Here is a 17,828-nt window from a genome sequence, read left to right on the forward strand (position 1 = left end):
CAAGAAGCCATCAACATATGGTGTTTTCATTAGTCAAAGATTTATTTTTCAAAGCATTTTTCATATTAATGAAGCAAGGTTGAAATTAGAGTCATCTTGTCAGCTCTGGAACTGTGCTGCTAGAACGGACTGGCATTCTGCAAATTGCTATGGGGCTAGAGCAAACCAACCATTTGCCATAATTTTGTGATGGTAACCCAAGGCCTGTAGTCTAACCAGACCCTAAATTATGTGTTCAGCCCTAATTTTTGTTTTCCGTAGCTTTATACAAGCCATGACTCTCAGTCCAGGGCCATAAATGAGGAACGCACAGCAGGGATCGCCATCCTGCTCTGCAGTATGAATTATTTATGATATATCAATTTTAGGCCAGTGTTACAACAGGTCTCATGTACTTGTTAAAAAAAATTCTCCCAGTAGAATCACATGTTTGAATGGAAACATATTGCAGTGGGAAACAAAGAATTTTAAATCTTTTTTTTTCTTCTCTGGGTTTATCAATCAAATGGGCTATTTATCAAATAGGTCAATATAATGATTTTTGATACGTGGGATTTCCATTGATCTGGGACTGTGAACTACTCTTCAAGAGGAAATGTTTGACTGGTTGGCTCCATTAGTAATTTCCCCTTTCTGGTTTACACTAGACTCTTTGATCAAACTGAAATCTATTCTATTCCCTCTATGGCCGAACTTTGGGAGAGAAATCTAGGCTTGCAGCCAGCTGATGTACTCTAACCCTGAATGCTTTAGTATCTACTTCCAAAGCCCTACTGAAACTCCTTTTACAAAGGTTACTTGTGACTTCTGATTCCCCAATCTAGCCCACCCCCACCTTTAAAAATAAATTCTCACATTTCTCTTGGTGTTTGCACGTTTGACAGTGATGAATCTTTTCCTGAAACATGATTCTCCTGATTATCCTCTGAGCTTGGCCCAGACCTGCATTTGCAACTGCCTTGAATATTGTGGTATCTTCATAACCACTGTCCCTGCCTCCCAGGCTTTCCTGTTTTGCTCTGTTCCCCATATTGCTGCTAGGTTAATATCCTAAATGTAGCCATGATTATGTCATTTCCTTATTCAACAGCCCTGTGTAAACCCCAGTACTAAAACAAATAGGTATAAACCCATTTGTACATTCAAGACCCTCAAAGCAGGACTTTATTCCACTCCCCCAGATGGGCCCTCATTATGTAGCATTGGTTGTCCTGGAATTTGCTCTATAGCCCTGGCTAGCCTGGAACACACAGAGATCTGCATTCTTTGTTTTCCAATTGCTTGGACTAATGGTGTGTACAACCACACCCAGCAAAACAGGGATGATCTCCATTTTCATCCTTGTACCCTGTGTTCTAGTCAAACTAAACTGTTTATTGGTCCCTGACAATATTATTTTTTCTTGAGAAAAAGAGTCTTAGTATATTGTTCAGTACATAGTAACTGAACAGCAGCTCAAACTCCTAAGCTCAACTCTCCACCCTGCCTCGGCTATCTGAGTAGCTTTGGCTACAGATGTATGCTGCCACTCTGGTTGCTTTATTTTGATTTTTCCTCATCGTATTCCTTATGCCTGAAATGCCCCGTCTTCCGCCACCTCTGTCTGTTAAAATCCCGCCTATCCTTCAAGATTCATCACTGTACCCTGACCACAGTAGATGCTCAATATGTCTTTGTTGTGGTAAATCTCTGAACTGTCATTTCTTCTTTTTCCCTTTGACACCTAATTTATTTAGTGATGATGTCTAATTCAGTGATTGCTGCCTTTCCCTTGTCCTTTTCCCCACTTCTTCCTATTAAGAACACAGATTTAGATAATAGCAGAATTAAAGAAAGCTGAGAGAGACCCCTCAAGAAATAAAGAAGGAAAGCAGAGGTAGCATAAGTGACTTCCATGGAACTAAAGCTAAGGAAACCAAGAAAGATGTACTGTGGCCTTTCTGTTGTTATGATAAAGCACCAAGACCAAAGCAAACTTACAGAAGAAAGAGTTTCTTTTGGTTTACAGTTCCAGAGGGGTAACTGTCCATTATGGTGGAGAAGCATGGAAGCAAGCAGTGAGCATAACGACAGGAGTAGGAAGCTGAGATATGATTCTTTCATCTGTTGAAAAGAAGCAAAGAAAATGAACTAGACGTGGGGCAGGGCTATGAACTTTCAGAGCCCACCCCCCAATAATATACTTCTTTCATCAAGACTGCACTTCCTATACCCTACAAACAGCACCAAAGTATTCAAATCCCTGAGTCTATGGAGACTATTTCACATTTCAGCCATCATATTCTGACATGAAGGGAAACCAGAGTAAAGCTGGTCCTCAAAATTCCGTCTGAGAACAAGTGAAATCAGATTAGGCAGCCTAGCTATACATACATCTTTATGAATATATCCTTTGTGACACATTCAGAAAACAGTGCCAAGGTTTTTAATGAGTCACAGCTACTTCCTAGACAGAAAAAGATCCAAGAACACGAGCACCCTCTCTTTGTCTACATCCCTTTACTCTTCAGTGTCCTTCTCATCCTCTCTTTCAATAGCATGAACTTTGAACAGCTATAAATCATAGCCACCATGGAGACAGCAACAAAACAATGAGCATGACCCAGGGAAAGAATACTAACAGAATGAGGGTCAGGAAATTGGGGTATTATATTTGGGACAGATTTGATGGAGTATTGAGATGGTGTATAAAGGAGTAGTATATACTGAGACTGGTTCTGGGGGGGAAGCAGCTATCAAAGCTAAAATTTGGAGCTAGGGAAGAATGAATGTCCAAGCTCAATACAGAGAGACATAATAGTTTAGTTTTCACACAATGGATGGAAGATAGTAGCTTGCTCAACTGGAAATATGTTAGAGTTTAAGTACTGGTACTACTGTGTTATGTTCAAAATATCTGCAAGGTGAATCTCACATGAACCTACATAGAGCTGTGTACCAGTGAGTGAGGGTAAACAGTAGATACTTTCCAGACAGAATCAGGCTTTGTGTCTTAAACTCTTTGTGTCTATGGAAAGAAAACTGTGAGATAAAAACGTTTGATTTTGGTGACTGTCACATTTAAAGCACACCATAGTTTTCTTGAAGAGGCCTCCCAATAAGTACATAATGTTAAAAACAAAAATGCCAAACATTATAGAATCTTGATTCAACACCGTGTACTGATTAGAAATCCAGTTTTCAGTCCTAGCTTTGCTACACCCTTGGTTTATAGCTATGAAACACTTTACCCTCATCCACTTTTTTCCTCATTAAAATGCTACCATATCCTTCTTTGTGAGAGTGCTATAGTACCAATACATACGAAATTGTCTGGCAAGAAGCAATCATTCATTCAATTATGAGGCCAGGGAAACAATTCAGTTGGTAAACTGCTTGCTGTGCAAACATGAAGACTTGAATATGATCCCCAGGACCCATGGAGAAAATCTGGGTAGGGTGGTGTGGACTTGTAACCCCAGTGCTGAGGAGGCAGAGACCGGCAGATTTCTGGGGTTCCCTGACTAGCCAGCCTGATTGGTGAGCACCAGGAAAATGAGTCTTCTTTCTTAAAAGGCAACATGGATGGCCCCTGATGAACAAAATCCCAAGTTGGCCCATGGTCTTCACAAGCGTGTACACAACACATGTATGTGCCCTCGCACACAAGCATGCACCTCTCCTGCACACACACACACACACACACACACACACACACACACAAATTATAGTTTTCTTAGTCTATGAATAAAATGGTGATATCACCACCTTATTTTCTTATGTTAACTGGACCTGATTAGAGAGCAAAAGGAAATGGCTATGAAATGGTTTGAAAAGTTAAAGATAATATAAAATTATAAATCTATAGGTTGCCTTAATGTCAGTGAATTCCTACAGTAGCCTACAAAGTCATGAATTCTACCTCCTCCCCAATCAGGGAACATTTACAATTCTTAGTCTGTAGCAGACCTGGTAATCTGAAAGATATGAATCTACTGAGCTGGTGGTGTGTTGCTCAGTAGTACAGCACTTTCTTAGCATGTGTAAGGCCTGCAGTTCTATATCCATGGAGAAGTGCACGCCTACAGTCCTAGGACTTTATGGGCTGATGCAGGAGAGTCATTGTAAGTATGAAGCAAACATGGGTTATAGAGTGAGGCTCTGTCTCACCTTCATGACCCCCCCCTCAAAGAGGCAGGGAACTCTGTCTTTTGGCTTATTGATTTTCATATTACATTGGTTCTCAAGTTCATTGTTCTTTTTTCCCCTTTCTCCTGTTTCCCGCTGGCTTCATACCCTCTGTGATGGCAGCAAACTCTGGAGATGAACCTCACCAACCTGGTTAAGCGCAACAGCGAACTAGAAAATCAAATGGCCAAACTAATACAGATCTGCCAGCAGGTTGAGGTAGGTAACGGTAATATTTGTAATTCTTTCGTTGGATCTGAACTGGATCGTCTTTGGAGGAACTTCAATTTTGCCAGCCTGTAGCCCAGTCATTTGGGCCCAAGGACTGGTAGTATAGATGATCTCATGCCTTTAGGAATTTTATTCAAAGAAAGGTCACTGATATGGATGATTTTTAGAACTAGGTGATGGTGATGGTTTATGGGGAACAACAGATGAAGAGTAACTCCCTTCTTTCCACATAGTTGATGGTACAAGAATCATATAGAAAGTGATTCCTCATCAAAATGGATGTTATCACTTAAAAAATCAATCATTACTGGTCAATTTGGGATCATGAATCCTTAGGATGGGGCTATGTTCATTCAATACGACGTTCTGATCATCACTGCTTCCTCCCTTTCTAGCTTATTTTTTCTTCATCCCACAGCCCTGGGCCTAGCTATATCCTCACTCATTATCTTTTCACTTATTTTTGATTCCCCTACCTAGTCTTTTTGTAGTCAACAAATAATGCCTATGATTAAATTGTCTGTGAATTATGAACTGTGTAATTCTGTATAAGTATGAGGTTTATAACTATTATCAGCATTGAATATTAAAAGCGCTTAGAAGGGGAGTTCAGTGTTCCTTGGCACAGTAGAATAAAAGAAAGGTGTTATTCTTTCTTCTTTCTCTTAAAAGCATATACAGAACTCCACATCTATCATTTTGCTTTGTGTGGGTTTATAGAATAACTGATAATAATACTTAAAATCTAAATACAGACCAATAAAATAGAGGATTTGTCATGGGCAGTGATTGGGTAATTTTTTCCTGATTCTATATAGAGTTTTATAATCCACTCTTAATCTTACTTGTATGACAGATAAGTATCAGAGATCATGTTTGTTTTGTTTTAAATGATAAAATAATTTTATCATGATCCCAGTCCGTGGTTCCTGTTTAAGACCAAAGAATATCTCCTAAGGCAATAAGTAATCCTACATCACCCAACTGATTGATATTCTTAAACTTTTTGGCTTCTTCTAGTATAGCGAACATACTTAAATGATGAACATATGCTAGTAATAAAATCCCTGCTGGGCACTAATCTAGGTAGAGTCCATGGGGTACTGGTTAAACTCACATGTGAAACTATAGAATGGGATGTTGTGGGTGTAGGGAGAAGCATAAAAGAAAGAGAAGAAGCATTGGAAAACTGAATTCCTGACTTGCCTCTTCTATGAAATAAGTGCTTGCATGAGGGTAAGTAGGTTAGGACCCTGACAGTGTCCTTACCTATAAAATGTCAGGTTGAACTGACACCACGCTTTTGGCTTCTTTTCCAGATTTCGCAAGTCATGGCTCTGTCAATGTCTTTTTATTTTGTTCTTTTTCTCTACGGTCTCACCCTTTCCGAGAAGGAAAAAACAAAGTAGAAAGTTATTATTTCTGAGTAGTTTTCAGCCAATCGGAATCCCTCTGCGTTCCATTTTTATCAATGCTTCTGATTATGCTGTCAGATTACAGTGTAAGAAATCTACAGTGTTGAGGGGACAAGAGAGGATTGTAAGCAGAAAATGGGATGAGGGATCCCTCAGTTTAGAATTTGCATGATTAACAGGGGAGTAACAGATAATAGTGAATAAAATATGATTAAAAAATAAAACTGTCCTTGCATTTGTTCTAATCAAAAGACTATTAAGTACAGAGAAAGTAATAAGGAAAAAAGCAAAGTTGTAGTTTATCCCTTTGCTCTTTCATGTTAGAATCTCTTTTCCTGATCCCTGGGAAATTTATCATCCTGGCCAGCCTCGCCTAAGCATAGCACACTTTCAACCTTTCATAGGCCATTCTGGAAACCAGTTCTTTTTATTACTTGCTCTGTTCTTTTGAAGTGGTAGCAGCAGGCCTCATAAAATAATCCACCATTGTGTTAGTAGGGGAAGATGCACTCTGGCCTTTGGATAACAGGTGAGTTTTCTTTCTTTGGGTGCTGGGGCAAATGCTAGGCAAGTGTTTTATACCAGGGAGCAATATCATAGCCCAAGAAGTGGGCTATGATGCAAAGTTCCAAAGTAGCTTTCTGAAGTTAGCACTCAGAAGTTAACCTGTGCCTTGAGGAAGAAGTGCTAGCACTACCATGCATAAGTAAAGTAAGTGGAAATCCCATAGCGATCCAGCAAAGTAGCTATTTAAATAGCACCCTTAGGGATGCTTGTTAAATATCATTATGTGAGCCACTGTCTGCTCTGGCTACACAAAAGAGCAGCTTTTGCTACTAGCTTTTAATGTATGGCATCATGCTAGGTACAGGAAAATAGCTTAGGCATCCTATCTGTACACAGAATGGCTCACACACTGTAAAAATCCCCTCTGGTGTGGTTACACCTGTACAGGGGCTATAGATAATGGAATAGAAACATTAACTGGGAACCAACAAAGAGCAGTGAGACAATCTAAGAGTGTTGAACATGATTCTGTAGTTTAGGAGTTAATAATGTATAGTCCACTCAGTTTAGGATTCTCTCCTGAGTGAAGTTAGGAGGGTGGTAACGAAGTGGCAGCGAGTCTGGCAGGAGTTTGGGGAAAGGGTTTGTGGGTGAATGTAATTAAAATCTATTGTGTAAATTCTCAACACATTCATATTTTTTAAGATCTTGTCCTGAACAGGGCCCCTCTAGGATGGTTTCTGGAGTTCATGGCTGTTCTTTATGACATCATCTTTTTCTGAAAGCTTAAGAGATAGGCCCTCACCTTCCCCTTTAATAATAGGGTGCATGCAGGCTGTCAATTATACTCATTCAACACAGAGCTGTATGTCCAAAAGGCTTCAGGACAAGCCCCGGGATTAATAATGCAGTAAAGAAGGGACTTGAGAGTTCAACAACACTTGTAAGTACTTTATACAATGAAATAAATAGTAGGATAATGCTAATTATGAGAGCCAGACACTGAATGGTGTCTGGATTCCCCCCCCCATTTTTATCTCATCTAGATTTGTCTGTAGAGAATGACTACTATATTCACAGTGTAATTCAAGCACTTCGCATTGGGCAGTGGTGGAAGATGCCAGCTACAACGCTTTGGCAAGAACAGGAATAGGTTATATTCCTGCCAAACCTGTTCCCCTTCCTTATTGTTTGGGAGTGTTTTTGTCACAGACCGACTTCTCATAAAGAGTCCATAAATACTGCCTCCCATTCTAGTTGTCCTCTGTTCTCCATTCTCCTCAGAAAGTAAACAAAGCTGGGCTCTTCCTATTATTACAGAGACAGACATTAAGATCACTGCAGGATTATTAGATGAATTCTGTGTATCTTACACTTGAGGCTCAGCTAGTAGAATCCCCAGAATAGGTGGTTGAAAATCATTTCATTTGGAGCTGGAGAACACAGGAAAGAGCTCAGTGCAGGCCCATAGCTCTCCTTTAATCTGGCTAAGGAAGGGCATGCTTTGACCTTGATACTCTGGCCACTTGAACTCTATATTTAGTTCTTTGTCCTGGCTCATCAAGCATCCTTTGTTTATTTTTTCCAAAGGAAATCTCTGTATAACGCATAGCTAAGGAAAAATGTATACCAACAGATGGTTGCTTCCTTTTGGCTTCCAAGACGCCACGGTTTTGTGAATAATAGGCATTCCTGAAAATTTGCCAGGGAAGGAAAATAGTTAACTACGTAGTAATCAGTGCGTCAACAGTGTTTCTTGAGCATACACTATGTACTCGGTGTGCTGAAAGGTTTAGAGAATACAAAAGAAGCATGTGACAGGCGGCTGATGATCTCCAGGAACTTATTGACTGGCTAGGGAAAGCAGAGCCTCTAGCAAGAAAAGAAGAGCAGCGTGCAGTGTAGGGAGTACAAATGAGGGTAGCAGAATCCCCTCTCCCTTTGTTTACTTCTGTTCAGAGCTTTCAGACCCTGAGCACATTACACAAACAAACAAACAACACTTTGCTGAATATTTTGGCTGCCATTCTCTTTTATTCCTCTCCCAAACTGCAACACTACAAGGGCTAATCCACCTCAGAAGCTCTGTGGGCAAGTTGATACCATCTGGCTCTTCTCAAGCCTTTTGTAGGGCTGGACATCACTGCCCTGTCCACGAGGAAGAAACAAAAGCGATGAAGAGACAGCCTCTGGGTGGCGCGGGAGGGGAGCCTCCCTTACATCGAGAAATTTAAGCTTTATGTCTCTTACCAGTTCTTAGCTCCAATTATTTTTGAATATCTTCTCTTTGTTCTTGAAAGTTTAGGTGGCTTTTTGTTCTTCATTTCTGTTTCTGTTACTTGGGTGCTTGGTTTAGGGTGGGCAAAAGTATGTTTAACAGGAGTCTAACCATTTCTTTGAGTGGAAAAAAAATGGATATTTTAAAGGAAATTAATTTTTAAGAGCTCTGCAATCATGGTTTCAAAAGTGATCCTTAAATACATAAGGTGGTTGAGCTAGAATTAAGAATATAATCTAAACCATTTGAACGCACACACCGAGGACATAATAAAAATGAATGAGTAATTACAGTGAAGTGAGTCCAATCAGGGGATTTTTTTTAATGAGAAAATGCATTTCAGCTAAATGCCGAAGGAGGAAAAATAACCCTCAAGTGGTAGGCAACAGAGATATTAATGAAGGTGAAAATGTCAGCTCGCAGGGGAAAAGTGTTACTCTATGCTCTGGGTGTATAACAATAAATAGAAAATGGTTCCTGCCTCCGAGGAACTTGCAGATTGGCCGAGAAGCTGTCAGACAAAGTAGCAAATCGAATGTGAAGGAATCCTTGTTGTAATGAAGACAAATGCAAGATGACAGGCTGGCTGGCACGGAGGAAGAAACATCTAGGTGTGCTCGGGGGACTTAGAAAAGAATGCAGAGTGGAAATGAAGGTGGAGTTATCTCGAAAGTGAATCAACTTTTGCCAACGAAAAGGAGATAAATGATTTAAGGGGCTGCATGGAGGAATATAAAGAGGTGACCGGCATAGAGATATTGAGGGGACTAGAAGAAATTTGATTCCACCAAATCTAAAATTTGAGAATCATTGCAAGAGGCAAGTCTGGAGAAATAGCTTAGACCCAGAAAATGATGGACTTCGCATGCCATGGGTAGATAAACTCCAGACTTTATCCTAAGGAGTCTAAGGATCTACAGAATGACTTTAAGCAGATGACTAGCTTGATAAAAAAATCTGTGCTTAGAAAAATTGTCAAGACTGAGATGGTAAATGGAGCAGGTTTACAGGCCACAACTGAAGACAAAAAGACTACATAGATTTTACTGATACTGGGAAAGTCTATTGCCATACCACCTTGAATCTGCAGATCTCATTCAATACAGGGAAAAGTGGAGGGCCTTCTGGAGTAAGTGACAGTAAGCTTAGGGAGGAAGGGATAAAATTAAAATGTTTCTATAAGGTAGAGTTATGTAACTTGGTGATGCTATGAGTGACTGTGTATAAGGTAGTTCTAAGATAATCCACTGGTTTATTTCTTCCTTCACTGAATGAACACATCTATTGCTTTTAACTGGATGAGGAAATATAGGAGTTCTTTTTTAGACATTGGTGGTTTGTTGTGTTTGGATTAGAAAGTCAGATAGGAAATGCCTGGTAAGCAGCAACTGGCTGAATATGGGATATCAGGAGAGAAGAGAAAAGCCGTCAGAGACAGAGACTCAAAATGTCAAGGAAAAAGAAACCTTCACTGTGTGGAAGATTTGACAGAATCCACTGTTACAGATACATCAAAAAAGACACTAATGGCCTTTGGGAGAGAAAGGAGTATGCAGAGAAGAGGATGACAGATAGATTCAGAGAGGTCAAGGAGAAAGCAAACTGTTAGGAAATGCAACCTGTAAGAAGCTTGATCATGATAATGAAGGAAGAAATGGGCAGGCAGTTATTATTCTTTTGCATGCAGAGTAATTGGATGCATAGACATATGCAATCTTTTAGCTGTTTATTGTTCTTCTTCTGTGCAATAACAATAGGAATCAGTAGATCCACTGCCTCCATCCACGCATGTTCCACTTCCCTTCCCTATGGCATCCAGTCACTCTTCGCACACAGGACTATCTTGCCCAGCTTCAAAGCCTTGAGTTTTACAACTTGCTTCTCCTAGAAGTGGTTGTGTAGGTTCTGGATTGCAGGATGCTATGGTAGCTTAGGAGCTGAATAGACTGAAGTTTGACAGCAGCATAATGGTAGGACAGATAGCTTGTCGGAGCCTCCGTTTCATCATCTATAATTTGTATTGATGCCTTGAAAGGTAGGGTAATTCAGATAAAGCACCCACGACTGTGCCTGGTATAAGGCCAAAGCTCCATAGTGGCTAGTGGCAGGAAGAGGACAAGAGAGAGAGAGAGAGAAAGAGAGAGAGAGAGAGAGAGAGAGAGAGAGAGAGAGAGATAGGTAGGAGCAATTGTCAACAGTAGTGATCACCTTAGAGTACCACACATACTCTTAGAGATTCCTCGCCTTGACCTTAGGAATGGCAGAGAAGTATTTGTCTCCATCTATGAGGCACAGGAGAAGGTCGACAATTGCAAAATGCTTACAACTAATTTCAAGCTCAGCAAGTATATGCCAGAGCTTCCCTTGGGAGGACATAGCAGTAATGAAATTCTAACATCTAAAACCTGGGTATCTCAGTCCCATGGCTCTTTTAATAAACTGCAAGTAACGTTTGCACTAACATTTTATGCTCAGTGAGCAGACGCTTTTCAGCTTTTATCTGATAGGTGAAAGTTCACTGTCATTCTACCCAGAATAACTAAAGGATTCTTTCCATTGATACTTAAATAAACTTGTCTATTACCCTGTACAAATTCCTCTAGATTACTGACTCTACGGAACGGCAAAATAAAGTTTTAGAGAAGAACACACACTTTCAGATTCAGCAGTTGAAAAGGACAGGGAGTTCTTTGGGATTTAGTGTTTGGTAGAGAAAATGTTCAGTGGGTATTTTTATAAAAGAAAACCATACTTGATAGCTCCCAAGAAGAGGGACTTAGGGCTACCAGTGCCTTGTGAGAATGAAATACCCATTTTGAAATCACTGTGGAATTATAGGTGGAGAAAATAGTTTCCACGAACAATGGAAAATAAGTGCATACTGACCTAGTCGGTCTATTCAGCAGTGACTAATTCAGAGTATCACATTCAATCGTATTAAGTATATAGCAATTGACATTTAATATAGATGGAGAATCTAAATCTATTGTGCAATCTGAAGTGTGGGCACAACCTATTTTTATAATACAAAAGAAAACACTTTATAATTTTCAGACACATAATGCATTCAATCCTTCTTCAAAACTACTTTGTGACAAGCCTTGAAATATTGGAGTAAAATAACATTTTTGAGCAAGTTAACTGTTGCAGTGGAAATATTTAGAGGGTATAGATACTTGATGAGGTTTAAGGATAAGATGAATTCACATTAATGTTTTTCCCCACTCCCATATCTGTTGGACAGGTAAAATTTCAAGTGTGGTCATGCCATCTTAGTCAAAATGATCCATATAGGCATACATTTTCATTCTGTTCTAATATACTCCTTTGATATGACAAACTTCATATTGTGGCTCCGTTTCCAATTTGTTTACTGTCCTCTTCTATTTCCCATTACTCAGTATCAAAATATCAGAGCCCACTAAATGACTAGCAGACCCTTCCTGCTTGCTTAACTCTTTGTAGTTACAACACTAGCAATTCAGCTAAAGACCTAGCCAATCTATCTTGTACCCTTGAATACCTCTAGCTCTTCTTATATCATCTCGACCTAAAGGGAAAAATTACTTTGGCCTAAAATGAAGACAACAATCATGCACACACAGCTGATGAGACATCCTCTTTTTTTTTCTTTTTTCTTTTTTTTTAATCTCCGTTTTTCAAGAGAAGTCTAGCTGCATGGTATACTTAGCAGGGACTGAGAGGAGAATCACATTTGAATAATTTATTCTTGGCATTGTGCTAGAGGAATTCTTGTTTGCATTCTCGGTGTTTGAGAGAACCTTGTAATAGAGTAGGCCACGTCCTCCTTTTCAACAATGAACCCAAGGGTCAGAGGAATGAGATGCCTTACTCAAGGTCACATGCACAGTAAGCCAAGATGCAGTTCTAAATCTCCAGCTCCAAAGCTTCGGCTCACTGCACTGTCCCGCGCAGCTTAGAGAGTTGTTTGTTCCCTGGTCACTGAGTCATAGAAGGAGATAGCCCTGAAAAGCCCACTTTTTTCTTCACTAAGTCTCTGGATCCCTAGAAGAATAGATTGTCTGTTTGGGGACGTGGCATTCCTTAGCCTCAGCCTCCCATGCACGTACATAGTCTTGCCTTTCTTGGCCAATCGTTGGCAGCCCATGGTAGCGCCCCCCCCCACCATCCTAAGAGCCTGTCTTGGGGGAGGAAGGAGAGGGAGAATGAAGGAGGCCTCATGATCAAACTCTTATTGGGGCCATGTGTGTACTGAAAATACTGTAATCAGCTCTAGGTATTAACACTGCCCCACCTATAGTCAGTCAGTTTACTATAGGACCTGGGCTTACTTGCTGAAAATGTCCTTCTTCTAAAGGCTGGGCATCACGACAGCGCAAGGTAAAAAAGGAGTGTCTTTGAGATACAAGTTTTCTAAACAATTTCAAAGAGTTTGGCAGTAAAGAGTTACTGCCTCAAATACACTTAATATTCCCACATTGAAAACAGACTCTGAGAACACACTGTAGCAGTGAAAGCATTTCATTAGATCTCCTCTGCAAAAGTGAATGCATTTTGTGTGTGTGTATCAGTGGTGAACTCTTGTTCTTCGTTGGAATGAGAACTGAAAAGTGCATGTACACTCAGAACGTTAGCTACTTACTTCTTCAGCACAGAAAGGCATCCCTACATCTCAGCCCACATGGCAAGTGAACAGTTTTTGGGCATGCTGTCCCTGTTGTGGTCATCTCTCTAAGAGCATATGTCTCAGTACCCTTGCATGGTGCTACTCCTGCTTACTCTACAGATGACTGTCTGCACGTTCATCTTTGTGCTTTTAGAGGAACAAGGGCTGTGTGTAAAGAAGATATAGGTGGAAAGAAGGCAATTGGCCACTGCGATGTTTGTGTTTAAACTGGGTCATGGGTATTTGATTCACTGTTTCAATTCCTTTGGGTCTTCTCCATATAAGAAGAAAAATGGCAACAACAGCAGAGAACTTGGTATTTCCATTCTTCTAAACTAAAGTATTTTCTCTCCTGTGTGGAGATTGCCCCCCACCAAAATCCCTCATCCTTTTCCACATACCAAGCCAATTTCACCTTCTCCTCCATAAAATCAAAGGCCCCAAATGGTTTTGCAATAATCATAAGCCTGTAAAATTTTATCTCAAAGATTTTTTTTGTACCAATTGGAGTCCATGTTGCATAGAACCACACTGCTCCACCTTTGCTCTTCAAATGCAATCTGTGTATAAGGAATCACACTTTGGCATGGGACATCTGAGCGTCCAAAGATGTCTTAGTAGTAAAATCTCAGGTCCAAGGACAATGACTGTCTCAGGACATGAAGTGACAGGACTAGGCAGGGAAGGCTAATAATGGTAGATGTAGGGAAGAAATGTGTAAAGGGAGAGGAAACAAAGCAAGGCGTTCATTTATTTTCTACTGAACATACTACGAAGTTCTTGCCAAGTTCCTCGGGGTGGGGTGTTCTAGCAACTGAAGAGCCCTGCGTCTTTAAGCCCTCTGGGGGCTCTTCTGGGTTTCTGATTGCTGCCTGGTCACCAGCCAAGAGCTCTAACCCAATTCAGGATTCGATTGGCTTTCTAATGGGATGGAATTTACCTTGTTTTTGAAAGCCTAGATTGGATGCTGATATTTTAGAAGCAAACATCTGATATCACAGATGAGTAGGCAAATTGCATACTGTCTATTTGCCAGAGAATAGAATTAAGTACCTGCATGCTTTCACACTCCATTTCTGTCAAAAACAGGATACTGGCAGCAAACCACCTGAAAAGAGCCCCTGACTTACAATGAGTATTGCCAAGTTCCATGCTAACTTAGTGACACATTAGGCTGGAAGGTATAGACAAATGATGCTCTCAGGGGATAGATATGGGGGGGGTGTTGATAATTTTATCTTTTATTTTTTTAAGACAGGGACTCACTACATAACCCAGGTTAGCCTGGAGCTCCCAATGTGGCTCGGGCTGGCCTCAATGTCCCAGAAATTCTCCTGCCTTAGCCTTGCAAGTGCTGGAATAACAAGACTGAGCTACCACTTTGTCCTTTGTACTTAAAAGGATCTCTGTGAGTTCGAGACCAGCCTGGTCTACAGAGCTAGTTCCAGGACAGACTCCAAAGCCACAGAGAAACCCTGTCTCGAAAAACCAAAAAAAAAAAAAAAAAAAAGAATCAAGTTCTCTTCCAGTGAGTCAGTAACACTTCAACCACTTTTCTCCTCTATGAATTTTTATCAAAAAACATTCATTAAGCTCCATTGTGTTTAGCATTGTGCTAAGTACTATTGGGGATTGTAACCGGTACCTTAAATCATGGTGCTCATCTTTAAAGACTTTATAGTCTGATTAGCAGAGCCTACAATATAAAACAACAGTGAGCACTAAAAACAGGAGTTTATGCCAGAGCAGGATGGAGAAAGGCTAAGATTCTTATTCCCATCACCAGTAGATAACACGTATTAATATTTAATATGCACTAGGTAGTGTGCTAAGTGCTTTCCATGTATTATTTCATTTAATCCTCTCAAATACCTCTGAGATCGGCACTTTTATTATCCTTAGTTTTCATATGAGAAATATCAGATGAGATAAGGGACTTGCTTAAGGTGAGCAATAAAAGATGAGACTAGAGGTGTATGGAGGAACCTGGTCACAAAGGATTGTAAAATCATATTAAGAAGTTTGGGATTTCCCCTAAGGTCGGAGAGAAGCCAACTGATGTTTAGCATGAAGCTATTTAAAGCATGGAACTAATGTGGGGGGAGGGGGTTGAGTTATTCTGTGTTACTACCAGGTTAAGAATTCTGCAGGAACACACTGGCTTTGTGGGAGCCTAGGCAGTTTGGATGCTCAACTTACTAGACCTGGATGGAGGTGGGGGTTCCTTGGACTTCCCACAGGACAGGGAACCCTGATTGCTTTTCGGGCTGAGAGGGGGGGGACTTAATTGGGGGAGGGGGAGGGAAATGGGAGGCGGTGGCGGGGAAGAGACAGAAATCTTTAATAAATAAATAAATTAAAAAAAAAAGAATTCTTCAGGAGGAATAAGGATACATCTCAGTGATGGAGTGCTTGCTTCGCATGCATAAGACCATGAATTCAATCCTGGTATTGTGTAGCACAAATAATAACAAAACAGAGAAAGATAGTGGGGTTCAACCTGAAGATCAGAAAAGTAAAGCAGCCAAGCCACTAGAGAGCGCTTACCTCTATGAAATCTTCAGACTGAAAGAGAGCGAGTTCCTGTCTTCTCCCGTCTTCTATTCCTCTCTAGTGCCGGGATTAAATGTGTGCACCACCACCACCTCTATGGCTAACTAGTGTGTCTGCTAAGATTAAAGGTGTGTGCCACCACTGCCTGGCCTGTATGGTGGACTAGTGTGGCTGTTTTGTGTTCTGATCTTCAGACAAGCTCTATTTATTAAAACACAAATGAAATATCACCACAATACTTGGTTGTGGAAGGATGTACCGTGAAGATAAAAACTGGAGCAGACTAGTTGGGGAATGCTGTGTTAGACTGCTTGGCACATGATACCCTCAGTACACATTTCTTGAATGGGTACAATAATTTAACAGAGATGTTTTGTTAGATTTAGTGAGGTAATAATTAGAAAGAACAGAGAAAGGACTGAATTGGAACTATACTTGGTAATTGAAGTGTATGGAATGTGATGATTCATTGGATGTACAGACAAGAGAAAAGAGACAGTTCAGAACAATGAACGCCAGTGTTTCGAGGAGTTAATCACGTGGCCCTTCATTCGTAACATTTAAGGACATTAGGGAAGATTTAGATATTATGGGAAGGAGATGAGTTCAACTTTGGAAACACAGTTTATAGTGCCCATTTTTAGATAAACAAAAATTCCAGTAAGTAATTAACTATAAGAGTCCAGATTTTAGGAGAGATTTGGGATGGAAATATAGATAAGGCAAAATAAGGATCTTTTTCAATGTAATAGAATTGTTCTCAAATTGGATTTGCAGGCCTGCAGATGGCTCAGTAGTTAAGAGCCCTTGCTGCTCTTGCAGAGGACCAGAGTTCAATTCCCAGTAATCATGTTGTAACCCCAACTCCAAGGCATCCGATGCCTTCTTCTGACTTCCACGAGTATCTACATGCACACGCGCGCACACATACATCTAATTTTTAAAAATCCTTTTAAAAATTGGATTGTGCTAATAGTTGCATATTTCTTTAAACTTACCCAAAGCCATTGGATTGTTGACTTAAAATGTGTTGAATGTATGCCGTGTAACTTAAACCTCAATAAAAATAAACAAAAAACTAGCAGATAGTGACAATTGCCATAGAAATAGATGAGATCAGGCTGGCCATGGTGACATGCACTTGAAATCCCAGCCACTTAACAGACTGTTGGGGGAAGATTGAAAGCATGAGGTCAATCTGGGTAATTTAGTGATACATTGTCTCAAAATAAAGTAAAGAAAGGGTGTAGTTCTGTCATGGATTGCTTGCCTAGTATGTGAAAACCTTAGATCAAGCCTTAACACAGGAGAGATGAAAAGTAAAACCAACCACCCATACAAAAACAAGGCAAAAATCACAACAATAAAAACACCAAAAATCAAGTCTGCAATAGTGCTAGCATTCTAAGAATACTGGTGTTTATGATGTGTGTGGGAGTTGGAATATCAGGAAGAAAACTAAGACTGGTGTCATGGAAGCTGCGGGAAGAAAGCATTTCTAGAAGTACGTGGGTTTTCAGTTTTTGTAATGATATGAAAAACAAGTGTCTTCAAATGCCAGTGGAAGTTAACTAATTGTCAGAGACGGGGGGGGGGGGAAGGGGGAGAGAGAGAAAGAGAGAGAGAGAGAGAGAGAGAGAGAGAGAGAGAGAGAGAGAGATATTGAATGGCAGGAACAGGGAAGAGTATTAATTGAATGAATGAGGATACCAAAAGAGGAGAAAACGAGGAAACGAGGGTAGGATTTCTAGAGAAAGACATACCCCTTCTCTTTCTCTGTAAGACAGAAGGAAGGGAGAAGAAGTATGCTTGTTGGCGGTTTTGCGATGAAATTTCTTTTTTCTCTCCGAAGTAGGAGTACTCTGATGATTTCACTGCAGGTGAGCATGGAGGTGATGGGACTTGAGATTTGAGAACTGGATTGCTGTGCTTATAGCTGGGCACGAAATTAAACTTGAAGGGGAGTTAGTCTCTTCATAGGTCAGACGTGCCAAAAACAATGGGGGTGAATAATGTTTCCAAGGGGAGG

General features: G+C 40.4%; 1 protein-coding gene across 1 annotated transcript in view; it reads left to right on the plus strand.

Moving 5' to 3' along the window:
- The window catches only part of LOC121437157 (probable E3 ubiquitin-protein ligase MID2), a 96,975-nt gene that overhangs the window by 25,131 nt on the left and 54,016 nt on the right, over positions 1–17,828 (plus strand). Inside the window, exon 3 of the mRNA XM_041637002.1 lies at positions 4,291–4,386. Coding sequence (XP_041492936.1) covers positions 4,291–4,386 — 96 coding nt within the window. The remainder of the gene's footprint in view (positions 1–4,290; positions 4,387–17,828) is intronic.

The sequence above is a fragment of the Microtus oregoni genome, unplaced genomic scaffold (assembly GCF_018167655.1).
Source record: "Microtus oregoni isolate MIOR12 unplaced genomic scaffold, Mior012 000050F_ref0000143, whole genome shotgun sequence".
Taxonomy (NCBI): domain Eukaryota; kingdom Metazoa; phylum Chordata; class Mammalia; order Rodentia; family Cricetidae; genus Microtus; species Microtus oregoni.